This window comes from Artemia franciscana, unplaced genomic scaffold (assembly GCF_032884065.1).
Source record: "Artemia franciscana unplaced genomic scaffold, ASM3288406v1 PGA_scaffold_56, whole genome shotgun sequence".
Classification (NCBI taxonomy): domain Eukaryota; kingdom Metazoa; phylum Arthropoda; class Branchiopoda; order Anostraca; family Artemiidae; genus Artemia; species Artemia franciscana.
In genome coordinates, this window is record NW_027062696.1 from 513,465 (window position 1) to 528,538 (window position 15,074).

General features: G+C 33.9%; 1 protein-coding gene across 3 annotated transcripts in view; it reads right to left on the reverse strand.

Moving 5' to 3' along the window:
* LOC136042027 (late secretory pathway protein AVL9 homolog) overlaps nucleotides 1–15,074 on the reverse strand; it is a 111,333-nt gene that overhangs the window by 21,790 nt on the left and 74,469 nt on the right. For all 3 annotated transcript variants that reach the window (XM_065726885.1, XM_065726882.1, XM_065726883.1), the window contains one exon: nucleotides 6,882–7,053. In XM_065726885.1, coding sequence (XP_065582957.1) covers nucleotides 6,882–7,053 — 172 coding nt within the window. The remainder of the gene's footprint in view (nucleotides 1–6,881; nucleotides 7,054–15,074) is intronic.

The window sequence follows — 15,074 nt, forward strand, 5'->3', positions numbered from 1 at the left end:
TCAGCGTGTCGTGTGATTGCTTTCTAAACATTTTAAAATAATTGTGCGAGTTTTTTTTCTTATTAAAAATAAGATACTAAGCCATTTACATAAGAATAAATCTGAATTCTTTGAACTTTTTTTCTAACAAACTTTAGCAAATACTGAGTTTTGTCAGGTCAAACTAATCATGCTCAATTAGCATTAGTCTAATGCTATTTATAATGGTATTGTTCTCTCTTGTGGTGACAAAAATTGTAGCCTAAACATCACTTTGGGAACAAAACGGTCCCCCTTTCTTGGGAAGTAGTATTTGGAGGGGATGTAGCTAAAATTTTTCTCTAAGCGAGGGTGTTCAATCATGAAAATGATAAAAAAAACTCAAAGTCTTTAGCACATCTTTCATATTTTGGGCGTTGAAATGGTCTAATACCCCAAACTCTCCTAGTTAGGCTATTAAACATATTAAGTATAAACACACTTGATCAGTTAAAGATCTCAAACTAGTGTAAAGGCACGGTTGGCACAGTTTTATCGAAGTCTCACGAGTCATGACTTTAACTTGCGTTTTACTGTTTTGTAATTACTCGTGTCATTTCAAAGGAGCCTATAATTGTGTAACAGCCAAATAGGGCAGAGCGTTGAAATATTACTTATATTATGCTATGGGTAAATGCCTTTGTGAACTATATCTTTACTGAGATAATACGTGGCTTTATACCACGGCTGAGATAAGAGTGACATATTCGAATCTGGTTTTAAGACATAATGTTATGAACAGACATCCACAAGGGGGACGGGCACATATAGTATTATCCTTTCTTTGGTTTTGAGCCTAACTTGTTACAGTATTGAAGCGTCGGTCTAGAAAATATTTTCTAGGGGAAATGTCCAAAGAAAGTTTTCACAACTGGCAATTTTCTTAGCTATAATGGAAGAAAGGTGAAGATGGTTGACTGACGTTTAGGTAAAACCATTCATTTGCCTGGAGCGAGTTAAGAATAAAGTTATAAAGTGCAAAGAGTAAATGCAATCTAGTGATGCAATCTCTTGTGAGTAGTAGTAGCATACGAAAACACTGGTACTTTCTGAGCTTCAAATTACCAAGTCAACTGAATTACAGGGTAAACGATAAAAAAAAGCTAGTCAACAACAGGGGAAACTGGAATTTATATCGATATATCGATATTTATAACAATTATAAATATCGTTTATATCGATATTTATAACACCAAGTACAATTAGGTGAAAACATACAGGTTAAGAGACTGGTCAAATACCTCACCGAAGAGGTTAAGCCAAAAGGTTTCAAATTGAAACTTAAAAGCTTTTTACACTTATATATCTAAGGATTGTGTCCCCCAGTAGTTTACTTTTTGGAAGTATTTTTGTAGTTTTATTACCACTATAAATGTTTTTTTTACATTCCTGTTTACGTTTAAATCCTCGTTACTCTGTATCATTTCATCAAAGTCTTCCCGTTTACATGGTTTTGTTTAGGTTTAGCAATAGTTTACCACAAAAGACTTGTTTTCCGCAAAAGACTTGCTATTTTTCCACATAATGAATTTATAGCAGAAATAGTTGATTTTGTGAGAAGCTGGGAATGTTTTTGGTCATACTGTGACAAATTGGAGATTGTTTCCAGAGGTTCTTTTCTCCCTAACTCCAAAAGATATACTAAGGAATAATATGAGACGACTTTATTTCTGTTTTCAATAAATAACGGTAGGGTTCGGGATCTACTGTCAAACAGACGTCAAATTCTTCACCATAAAAGTAAAGTCAGAATATTTCAAACTGACAGTTTGAGTCAGTTTTATAATTATTCCACTAAGGATGATTGCAGTGATGTTTCAATTTCTTTTAAAATCTTTTTTACAGTTTATCAGCTCTAAAAATATAATCGAATCTATGTCAGTGTTAGACTTTGCATCCTTAATAACGTACTTTGATTTAATCTAAGTTTAAACATATTAGACTTAATGCGTCTAGGTTTTAATAAAGTAAGAAATTCCAACAAGTTGTTTTCCCCATACACTACAAAAGATAAACAAAAAAATAATGCTAGGCAACTTGCTTTTATTTGTCATTTCAATAAATAATAATATGGTCGAGGATCTACGGGTGGGCCTTGACAGGCTTCGCCACAATTGAAATGACACTTATGAGCCTGTTTTACGCTTATATATCTAAGAATGAGCACACTGATATTGTGCTCATACATTATCTCAAACATGTCAATGTTTGAGCTAAAATTCTTTTCCACGAAAGCCTTTCTCGTTTACAAATTTGATTTTATTAAGGTTTAGCAACGGTTTCCCACGAAGGACTTCTTTTCCCATCTATTTTTCCACATTGTGAATCTGCTACCAGGAAATAGCATATTTCATGAAAAGCTGGGAATGTTTCGGTCATGCTGTGATAATATGGAGACTCTTTCAACAGGTTCTTTTCCCCAAAACTGTAAAAGATAGATGAAGGAACAAAATAAGCTAGAATTAGAATGCCATGCAACTTTCTTTTATTTCCACTTTCAATATATAGTGGTAGAATTGAGGATCTATGGGCGATTATTTTGTTTTGCTCTGAATATCACAAAAAAAGTTTTTACTCTGCGTACAAAATTCATGAAAATGAAATAACATCAATCATCGCCTTATTGTTTTATCTTAGTACGAAAGGACAAGCGACGGTACGTTTGAAACCATCATAACCTGGCACTGTATTTCTTTTAAAAATAGTTAGGTTATCTTGATACGAATTTCACAAAAAAAAGAAGAAGAAATAATAGAAATGAATGATGAAGCAAATAGACGAAGCAAAGGTACTAAAAATCAAAGTTATAAGTTAAACAAACCCTTTCTCTTCTGACTTTTTGCGAGCAATATATTCGGTATGACAATTCAGGGGAATTTTTTTAGAAAATCACGCCTCGCTATTCCTGATTTTCATGACAACCTACTTGGTATAACAGTCCCAAGAATTGTTTTTGCCAACAATATATTCGGTATGACAACTCAGGGGAATTTTATTTTTTTTTTAAATCAAGCATCGCTATTCCTGATCTTTTGTGACAACCTATTTGGTAAAACAGTTCCAAGATTTTTTTTTCCAAACAGCTTCTATCTCTAAATGAACTAAAACTCTAAATAAAGATGTTGAAAAAAATAGTGCCTAAATCTATAATTAGTAGAGATAATAATTCAGTAGCCAAAAAACATGCAATGTTTTACTATAACAGAAAGAGGAATGTTCATTTTTAGACTTTCAAAAATGCAGAATTCATAGTTACAGCTTTTACGTAGATTCAATAAACCCTTCAGGGGAGAGGCACTTAAACAATGTTATAGCATACAAATTACCCCTAAGGCCACCTCTAATCCCAATAGAGCGTTCAGTGCGAAAATATACTAGGTTCAAAACGTTAGTTTCAAGAAAAGGGCTCCCAGAGTTTACAGATTAAAATAAAAAAAAAAACAAGTTTTTTTAACTGAAAGTAAGGAGCGACATCAAAACTTAAAACAAACAGAAATTACTCGGTATATGAAAGGGGCTGTTCCCTCCTCAACAACCCGCTCTTTAAGCTAAAGTTTGACTCTTTCTCTCAACTCTACTTTTTAAAACAGTGAAAACCGTCAGCGTAAAGAGCGGGGTGTTGAGGAGGGAACAGCCCCTTTCACATACGGAGTAATTTCTGTTTGTTTTAAGTTTTAATGTCGCTCCTTAATTTCAGTTAAAAAAAAACTTGTCTTTTTTATTTAATTTCTGAACGTTTTTGAATTAATGCACGTTTTGATTTTGGCTCTTCGCACATGAATAATTAAAACAAAATTTGCATATTAATTCATTTTTGGGCTAAATGGCTTTCTCATAGTTTTGATCGGACAATTTTGAGAAAAAAGGAGCGGGAGAGGAGGCCTAGTTCCCGTCAAGTTTTTTGGTTGCTTAAAAAGGCATCTAGAATTTTAATTTTTCACGAACGTTTTTATTAGTAAAAATAAAAGTAACTTGCGAATTAACTTACGTAGCGAACTTCTATATTCGTACGTTTTTACTACGTTTATGAGGAGGTTTGCCCCCTCGTCAATACCTCGCTCTTTACACTAAAGCTTAAATTTTGTCCAAATCGCTAACTCGGAATTTTGATCCAGTGAATTTGGGGAAAAAATGAGCGTGGGAGGAGGCCTAGGTGCCCACCAATTTTTTTGGTCACTTAAAAAGGGCACTAGAACTTTTAATTTCTGTCAGAATGAGCCACCTCGCGACATTCTAGGACCACTGGGTCGATACGATCACCCCTGAAAAAAAATACGCATCCGTGATCTATCTTGTGGCAAAAAATACGAAATTCCACATTTTAGTAGATAGGAGCTTGAAACTTCTATTGTAGGGTTCTCTGATACGCTGAATATGATGATGTGATTTTCGTTAAGATTCTATCACTTCTAAGAGGTATTTCCCCCTATTTTCTAAAATAAGGCAAATTTCCTCAGGCTCTTAACTTTTGATGGGTAAGACTAAACTTGATGAAACTTATATGTTTAAAGTCAGCTTTAAAATGCAATTCTTTTGATGTAACTATTGGTAACAAAATTCCGTTTTTTAGAGTTTTGGTTACTATTGAGCCGGGTCGCTCCTTACTACAATTCGTTACCACGAACTGTTTGAAAATCAAATTTCTTAACTTTGGTTGTAACTATCCGACATAGGGACAAACTCCCTTCGAAAGATACCCTCCAAATATACTACTCACCTTTCCATGAGGTATAGAAACTACACAAAATAAAAAATAATCCCTTTCACGATAGGACAATTCAAAACTGATCCTGCTTGAATAGAATATAATAACAAACAGTGCTGCTACTGAATTAAGAATATAATGTGTGTAAGTTTATCTAAGTGTGTGGTGTGTCTTCTTCTTTTGATTTTCTAGTGTGTGTTTTTTTTTTTTTTTTTTTTTTTTTTTTTTTTTTTTTTTTTTTTTTTTTTTTTTTTTTTTTTTTTTTTTTACCTAAGTGTCTTTGTAATATTGTAGATGCTTGCCCTTTGTTTGACTTTTTTTTTGCTATTATTACAGAAGCGAACTAAAGTATACTAAAGCTAAGTATGAGTTCTTTAATTTTGCTATGAAAAACGTATGCAATTGATTTTAGGGTTCATTATAAACTGCTATAATACCTCGGCCAACACACAAATTAGAACTTGATTCATTAATGTGCTGTAAATTATTAAATTTTCGTCAAGTGAGCTTTTTAAGGCCATTTAAATGACAAAATCCACTCCCCCCCCCCACCACTCATACAGAAAAGTCGAAATATATCACTTCAGAAAAAATGTCACCCAAAGATACATTTTTCAAGTTTTTCGTTTGTTTTTAAATTTGTAAGATATCTGCAGGAGCTGCATTAAATGCATTATCAACTCACTAAAATTTGCATTAAATACTGCCAACATTTTTTTTTCTTCTTTATTTAAGTTGTATTTACGATCAACAATAACTATGCCGATACTCGCTTCTTTTTTTTCTATTCCCAAAAAGTTTGACATATTGCTTTACACGAGGCATACACGCGACGCAGAAGACTGGACTATTCGCAATTGGACTGAGAAAGAGATTTTCTACAATTCTATCCCGAACTTTGAAATTTTTCAATTTTACAAGCTATGGAAGGAATATAATTTCGCTGGTTTCTTATCTCTTATAAAATACTACTTCAGATGTTACTTTAACTGTTTCAAAAATCAAAAGTCGGGCGCTGAGTATAACATTACTTTAAATGTTCTTGTATAGATAAGTAGACAATCACACAGAAAAATGAAAAAGAAAACATTACGAATACTAAAGGAAAACACATTAATGTTTTTATTAACGTCAATATTTCATATCTCAATGGTAACGATTTCTTATATAAAATATAACTGCAATAAAATACGGTTCCGCAGAGATAAAAGGAATAGTTTTCACTAAAATTGGGTCATCAGTACCTGGGCTGTTGTTTTTTGGGATCTAACATCAGGGTAGCAGTTTACTAATTTTGGAACCCAAAACTACCTAAAAGCGGGATAGCAACTTGCTAATTCTGGTACCCTAGAAATCCGCAATAAACTGGATATCAGTTTTGAAATTTCTGTTAATTGGGTTTCGAGGAGTGGGGCGAAACGTTTTCCTACATTTTACCTTGGTTAGAACAACCACATATATTTTGCAGTGCACATGAATATGTTGTTCTTATGGCTTTATATTTCTGGCTCTTTAGGGACAGGGAGGTGGTAGAGTTTTAAAAAAGAACACATATTTCCTGTTTTTTATCTATATTATACACTAATGTTTTCCTGTTAAAACAATTTTTGCGAGTGGTAACCCCATTGAAATTTGTCAGATATGCTTTTCCACTATCAAAATTACTTTACTTATTTTACTGGACACTGAAATTAGAGATAGCATATCCGGTTTTAGACGCATTTCAATTTCTTGCGAATCAAAATTAGCAAGTTGCTGCCCCAACTTTATCTCACTGAGGCCCATTCAAGGTTCTAAAAGACGAAATTTAGTTTTGCCGAAAGGTACAACCCCTATAAAGTAAAAAGAAGTAAATAAATTCAACAAGGCATACAAAAAACCTATCAAAACAAATAAAAGTGCAGATCCTTCACCAGATGTACTCAGGTTTATCTTTACTGTTGAAAATTACAGAAAGGAGGCCGAAGGGTAAAATCTTCAAGAAAAACAGCTAGCCCTGAGAGTCCAACTGAAGGTTCATTTGTGCAGACTTTTTGTGAATTCAAAATTATTTTTCATTAGACGATCCTTAAAAACGAAAAACCTCCCATCCCCCTGTCTCCTCTGCGCATGCAAAAAAAGAACAGCTACAACATATTAAGAGACTCTTGTGACTTACTGTGATAGCCGTAGTTTCACGTCTGACACGGACATGTGACCACAACCAGGGTGTAGTGGCTGTAACTTCAGAATATCAAGCTGAGCATTTTCCATCCACCGTGAATAAATCTTCGTTTTCTTGAAGGCTTGTAGGAAATGCGGATTGAAGCATTCATTTTCTCGTGTACTTTCTAGAGTAGCAAAGCAATATAGTAGGATATGAAGTAAAATAAGCCTTATTATAAAACATATTGCATACAAATGAAATATATGGATTTAAAAAGGAAAAAGAATACAAAAACAACTGAACAGCGAGCTATAAATTGTTTCGCCTTTTTAAAGAAGAAAATAAACTTTCACTAAAAATGAAAAGTAAAGTTAGATTTACTGACGTAACGCTGAAAGGTTCATGAACCTTTAAACTTAAATTTGGTGAACCATATCATTACTTCGTCAAACCTAAGTCTCGACTGAGCTATCATTTTCTTCTTAACTGTGCAAGCAAATAAGTATAAGTTAGCCTCTTAGGAACTCTGAAGATTTTCCTTTTTTTAACTCTTTGGGCAAATTCTTGCAGAGTTCTTGCAAGTTTCTGCTTAGGGGATTTTATGTATGCATATAGGTAAGAAGTCACACAGGGGGTGGGGGCGACTGAAATCAGCAAAGATAGTTTCGTTTTTTGAATAAAGATATTAGATCATTATGACCGAAGCTGGTTAGTTGATCAAGTCAAGTGAGTTAACTGATACCAACTAATTAATGTGCCAGCTTTTTACACGTTATGTTTCTGTCTGCTTTAAGCCTCCCCCTACCCCTAAATACATGAATAAACGGTAACTTTATTGGATAATTACTTGTATAAAGACTTGTAATATCTAGGGGTTTCTGATAATCTGAATAACTTTGAAATTGTATCAAGTATTTCCTATCATTTCCGCTATAAGCTTTAATTTTTACCGAAAGATTCTAACTGACATTAAAATCCTTAAAAATTGCCTCTGCGACTGTATTGGGTAATCACACCCGTTAATATTGAGAATTTCTTGCCAACGATTATAAGTTGACTAATTTTAAGACTACATACAACTTTTTTATATTATTTTTGCTACAAGTTTTCCAAAATTTATTGAAATATGTTTAGTAAATTTATCTAACGAAATTGGCCTGATCCTACTCAGAAAATATTTGGGAGAATTTGTCTTAATTTATTTTCCTGGAGACACACAAGAGCTCATCAAACAGTTCTGAGACCATACTGGCTATGCATGACGTATGAAAACAAAGAAAGGGAATAAAAAATGAAAAGAGAAAAAACAAATAGGTGAAAAAACGAGGATTTTATCAGCCAGTAGCTAAATATGAAAAACAAGCAAATATTTCGACAAGGACCTCCGCCAAGTCGTCCTCAGTGCTCAAAGAAAACAAAGAAAAAAACCCAGCAAAATCTAACCTTTATAAGTGAACTACACGAGAGGAAGACAGACACTGACTCAACCAACAAAAAACCAAGTTTAAATCAATGAAAGAGAAGTTACCAATTAGATTGAATAAGTATCCTTTGCCTTGAAACAGATTTCGCCTGTCTACAATTTCGGTTTTCATTAGATATGCGGACAGGTTGTCTTAAATTAGACTGAGCGAAAGTATTCATAGAGTCTTTTAATATTAAATTATTATAAATTGGGCTTAAGGAAATATCTCCCGTGTCTCTATTTATAGCCAAATTTCTATTTATATGTTTTTTTATCTCAATAGCCTCTTTAAAAGATTGCAGTAGACCATTTACAGTAGATATTAAAGTTGCCTCTTCAAAAAGAACTAAATGGACAGGATTTTCGTATATATGCTGGGCAGAGCTGAATCAAAGTTGTCATTTTTATTTTCCAATCTCAGGGACTTATCTATTGAAATTTTGTGTTCTTGCAATCGTTCCCCTAGTTGTTGATTGGTCCTTCCAATGTAAAATTTTCCACGTGAACAGGGGACTCTGTAGACACCACTACCTAGTATAGGGTCCGTTTTATCCTTTCCCGAGTTGAAAAAATGTTCAACTTTTTGTTCAGTTTTAAAAGAAACAGAGAGATTATGTTTTTTTAAGATTTTTCCAAATTTGTCGCTGAGTTTTGAGACGTATGGTAATGTAGTGAAAGTTTTTTTTTTCAATTGCCAGTGTACCTGAATCAAGAAGGACGGGCTTCCAGTTTTCCTGTTTTATCTTTTTTAATCGTCTATCTATTATATTTTCAATGAGGTTGATCGGGTAGCCATTACAGAATTGAATATCTTTAACATAATCTAACTCGGATTTTACATGATTCCGTGAACATATTTTTAGAACCCTGTCGACTAAAGAAATTACTACCCCTCTTTTTACACAAGGAGGGTGATATTGACGAGAAATGTAGATACCGATCATTATGGGTTGGCTCTCTATATATAGAGAAATCCAGGCTAGGAATATTTTTTATAATTAAAACATCCAAGAAAGGGAGCTTTCCTGAATCTTCCAGCTCTATTGTAAATTGAAGATTCGAATCAAAAGAATTCAAATGTGCCAAAAAAACTTTTAGAGAGTCCTGACCATGTTCCTAAACAGCAAGGATATAATCAACGAAACGAAACCAGAGAGAATGTTTTAAGGGGAAACTATTCAAAGCAGACTGTTCTATGAAATCCATGTAAAAATTTGCCAAAAAAGGAAACAAAACAGTGCCCATGGGCAGGCCCTTGACCTGAAGGAAAAATTTTTCTCGAAACCTAAAATATAAAGAGAATTTGTTGCAAAGACGTACAAGCGTCATTATTGTGTCAATTTCCAAGGTTTTGTAATCTGCCCAAGTAGAATTTTCCTGTAATTTTCTTTGTAAGGCCTGTTCACATTTACGGACATCGCATGAAGTGTACATGGAAATTGCATCAAAACTAGATAAGATAGTTTTTTCTGTTATACTATGATTTTTCAGCTTCTCAACAAGATCTATGGAATTTTTTATATAAGATTTCTGTGTTGTTAGAAGATACTTGAAAATTGTAGCTAAGAATTTTCCTACGCCTGTAGCTGGAGAGCTATAACATGCTACAATAGGACGCAACGGAGTATCCTTCTTATGAATTTTGGGTAGACCATAAAATTTTGGGGCTGAACAACCTTTTGGGTAAAATTTTCTGTACATTTGAGGGGTGATTAGTCTATTATCTTTTAAAATTTCTAATTCTTTCCTCAACTGCCTGGTGTATTTATCTGTGGGATCAGTTTTTATTTCTTTATAAGTATTTTTATCCAATAAAAGGCTATTTATTTTATTTTGATAATCTGCACAATCCATAATGACAACTGTGTTTCCTTCGTTCGCTCTTGTAATTACTGTATTTTTATCTTTTTTCAATTTTTGGAGGATTTTAATTTCTTCCTTTGATTGAGATGTAAGCGACAATGACGGCTTATAATCAAGAATACTCTTCACTATTTCCCCTCTTAGTAGGTCTGGATTTTCAACTTCACCATGAGAGCTAAAAATACCGGACTCCACACTCGTAATAATTTCTGATATATTTACGTGTGTCTGAGCCATTGCAAATTTAGGTCCTTTTGATAGAATACTTAGCTCCTTGGGTGTGAAAACCTTGGAGGATAGATTTTCCAAAGGAGAGCCAGGACAAAATCTGGGAAGGAATATTTGCTTGTTTTTCATATTTAGCTACTGGCTGATAAAATCCTCGTTTTTTCACCTATTTGTTTTTTCTCTTTTAATTTTTTATTCCCTTTCTTTGTTTTCATACATCAAACAGTTCGTGGTAACGAACTGTAAGTAAGGAGCGATGCGGCTCAATATTGACGGAAACTTTAAGAAACACTCTTGATAACAATAGATGGATCAAAAGAATCGAATTTCGATGCTTATTCCAAATATGTAAAACTCATCAAATTTAATGGTACCCATCAAAAATTACAAGCCTGAGAAAATTTGCACATTTTTTTAAAAGAGGAAAAACACCACCAAAACATCAAGTTTTCTTAATGAAAATCACTTCATCAGATTCAGCATAACAGAGAACCCTACTGTAGACGTTTCAAACTCCTATGTACAAAAAAGGGGAATTTTGCTTCTTATATTTTACCAGAAGAAAGACCATGTGTGCGTCTTTCTTTCTCAGGGATGATCATATCAAACCAGTGATCACAGAAGATGGGAAGATGGCTCATTTGATCGGAAATCAAGAGTTCTAGTACCATTTTTAAGTTGCCAAATATATTGAAGGGCAGCTAGCCCCCCTCCCACACTTATTTTTCCCCTAACATCACCCGATCAAAATTTGGAGAATTGGAGTCGAAAAATTTAATAGCTATTGAGGATGACTTAACCCCCGGGGGAAGGGCTGCCAGTTATACACTTTCCACATTGCTTAAAGACAGTATTGGCTATTGGGAATTATACAGACGTTTTAAGGGGACTTTTTCTTGGGGGTGGGGGGTCGGGTGACTATTTTGGAGGATCATTTCATGGCAGAATTTTTCATGGGGGATAGAAATTTTCCATGGAAAATTTCCCAGCATATTCCAGCATTATTTAAAAAACGACGAGAAATTTAATTTTAAAAAACAAGTTTTACAACTGAAAGTAAAGAGCAACGCTAAAACTTAAAACGAACAGAAATTATTACATATATGAGGGGGATCACCCATCGTCAATACCTCGCTCTGTACGCTCAAGTTTTTATAAGTACTTTTAAAATAGCTAGTTATTCTAATTTGACGGCCTTTGTAATTCATGAAGAATTGGGACTAATTCGAACTTCGGTGCAAAAAGCGAGGTATTGATGATGGGTTGACCCCCCCCCCCCCCCCCTCACATACATAATAATTTCTGTTCGATTTAGGCTTTAATGTTGCTCTTTACTTTCAGTTCTTAACTTTCTTGATGTAACATCACGAAAAAAATGATCTATCTTTAACAGTCGTTTGGGAGCCCAATAGCAATACTGACAGTTTTGGATACTAAAACATGCTAAATCCTATTTTACCGCATAAAACTAAAGTCGAAGTCAAAGTTTGGTTTTTAAAACGGATTATTATGTAAATAAGAGGCAATTATGAAGATTACTGATGAGTTATTTTCATGTAGCTTCAAGGAAAAGTAGGACTATTAGAAAACAAGATTTCTGGACGACTTATTTGGGAGTTTACTACTCAGGAAAATAATGAAGCAGTAAATGAGAGGGTACTACGCCCCCTAAGCGTTATTACGATTCATCACGTTTTGAACCGTTGAACAATAAATTGATAGATGAGATGTAAATATGATGGCTGAAATAATGGCTACTAAAGTAAAACAGTTCAAAATAGGGATGAAACCATTTTATTGACAGTGAATAGATATAAAATTATTTAACTGGATATTTCGAACACATATCCAGTTAAATAATTTTATATCTATTCACTGCCAATAAAAAGGTTCATCCCTATTTTGAACTGTTTTACTTTCGTCATGAAAAGGCAGTGTGGTGTTCGAAGTTATCTACATCGAGTAAATGGCTACTGTATAATGTATAATATGTATAATTTAAAATGGCTGTTGTATAATGTATGATATGCATAATGTAAAATGGTTGTTGTATAATGGCTGTTATATAATGTATAATATGCATGATGTAAAATGGCTATTGTATAATGGCTGTTGTATAATGTATAATATGTATAATGTAGTAAAATATGTAGAATGTAAATTGGCTGTTGTATAATATAATGGCTGTTGGAATATTACTCCAGAAAAAGGAGAACCAAACACTCAAGTAAAACTATAAGCGGAAATATTTTCCTTAGTGCGTATGATTACCATCTGTTCAAAAGTACTTTGTATTATCGCAATTTAACTTGCAGTAAATGTATACATCCTTAGTATAAATAAAGCAATTCTTTGTGAAGTTTTTTTTTCTGTCTTCCTCTTATACGTACATTTTGAATTGCTTTTAAGACAAAAAGAAGGTATCCTGTAACTTAAAAGTTATCGTGATATTGGAAAATGGAGGTTATTTTTGTATTCAGAGGCCAAGAGTTAACCAAAACAAGTCATACATCCAAGGCGACAAAATGACTTCTCTCAAAGTAGTTAAATTGTTGCCGAGGATTACTATGGACTTAATTTTGTCTAGGTTCAACCTAATGATGAAGGTCTGCATCAATTGTAACCTGCAATTGAAACTTCCGTGTTATTTGAAGTCCCATCGCTTAGAACGGTGGACGATTTAACAGGAATGCTCAAAGTCTACACAAAAATTTTAAGGATTATAGCAGGTAGAGAGTAACCGAAAAGATAGAAAAACTAACTTTTCAACGAATAAAGAATCGTTTTTTCAACTTGGATAGCTTCTATAATTCAATCACATCAATATTTTTATTTGATTATTCCATTCTAAAAACAGCCTTTGATTATTTTTTTATTTACACTTGTACTGTTTATTAAAATTTTTCAGATATTTTCCGATCATAAGATCTTGACTCTTGACTATATCTCTTCAACCTTCGCTTAGTGTTTGCATAATCATACACATTAATGTTAGACTACAAACAGACTACTAACAACTCATGCAACATCAAGCCAACTGAGGCCAACACAGCTGCATATGCTCCCCCTCCCCCTCAATTTATTCAAAGCTTCATTATTTCCGTCCCTTGGAATCAAACCTTTAAAACTAACTCATGAACTCCAATTTCCTTTAAATCATTGTTTATGGCCCCTTCACACCCCCACTTGGAGACGAACAAGTGGGGCCCGGATGGCATGGCCTGGATGTTTTTCGTTTGGCCCGGATGCAAGGCCAAAAACCACAATCTTTCATTGTAGATAATCTGTCATCCTTCATCCGTCAAACGTGGCCTAAGCATCTCAACATACTAATATTTCTATGGGACTATTCTATTGTTCTTCCTTTTTTGCTTTTAGCAAATGTTAAGTTTTTAAAATTTTTCTTTTATTCTTTTCTTATTTCTGATGCCAAGTTGAGAGTCATTTCTTATTCTTAAATAATTTTTTTTCTAAGTATGCAGCTTCTTGATTGTATCTATATCTAGACAAAGTGCAAGGTTTTAGAACAAAAAAAAACATTTAAATATCAAATTTAAGAACAGCTCTAGACTTCCCTGTCCTTTTTGTGTTTATAACTAATTAAAAAGTTTTGATATATATGGAAATATATTTCAACCTTTTTAACTTCTCTGACCCCCTCCCCTCTCTCTTTCATTATTTGTTTTAGTGTCTACATTAGCAACAGATATCATGACGAATAATCTACTTAATTGTTTGTTTCTTAAGCAAATTGTAATAAGTTTAATTTAATAAAATACTTCTATTCTCTGGCGAAATAGAACGTAAGTCATAAGTGATTATGAAGTAAATATAGCCCTTAGTACAAAAACGAACCCCAAAAAGTTTTGGAAGTATGTTTCCAGCTCTAATCCTAATAGACGTAGAATGTGCCAGCTTATACGTCCTGATGATACTGTGCTTGATTGCTTCGCAGACATCGCAAGTTGTTTAAATGTCATATTTGCCACTAATTTCTCTTATTCAGTTCCAGTATCTCCTCCTCCCCCTTTCCCAGAAAGGAACCATGTCCACGAAATGCCATCTGTTGTGATTGATGCGGATGATGTTCTCAAGCGCCTGAATAAGTTGGATCCGAACAAGACCCGGGCCCCGATGGCATTCATCCCCGTTTGCTGAAAGAAGCTGCAGCTCTTGTTGCCATACCACTGGCTGATATTTTTAAAATTCCATAAGGATGATGGTGGTATCAGCTGATTGGAAATCGGCCAATATAGTTTCAATTTTCAAGAAGGGAGATAAAAATAACCCTGAAAATTACCGACCTATTAGTCTCACATCAGTCATTTCTAAACTGCTCGACAGCATTTTCAATGACGCTATTATTAACCACCTTGAAAAAATGGATTACTGTTAAAGTCTCAACATGGTTTCAGAAGGAATCTGTCCACTGAGACGAACCTGATCCAGTCTTATGATATAGTCACTAAACTAATTGAGGAAGGTATAGCAGTTGATGTCCTGTTACTCGACCAAGCCAAGGCCTGCGATAAAGTTGTCCACGAATATCTTTTACACAAGCTCCATGCATATGGAGTTCATGCCGACGCTGTGGGGTGGATAAGATCGTTTCTGATTGGCTGAATAAAGAAAGTCATGGTCTACTCTGA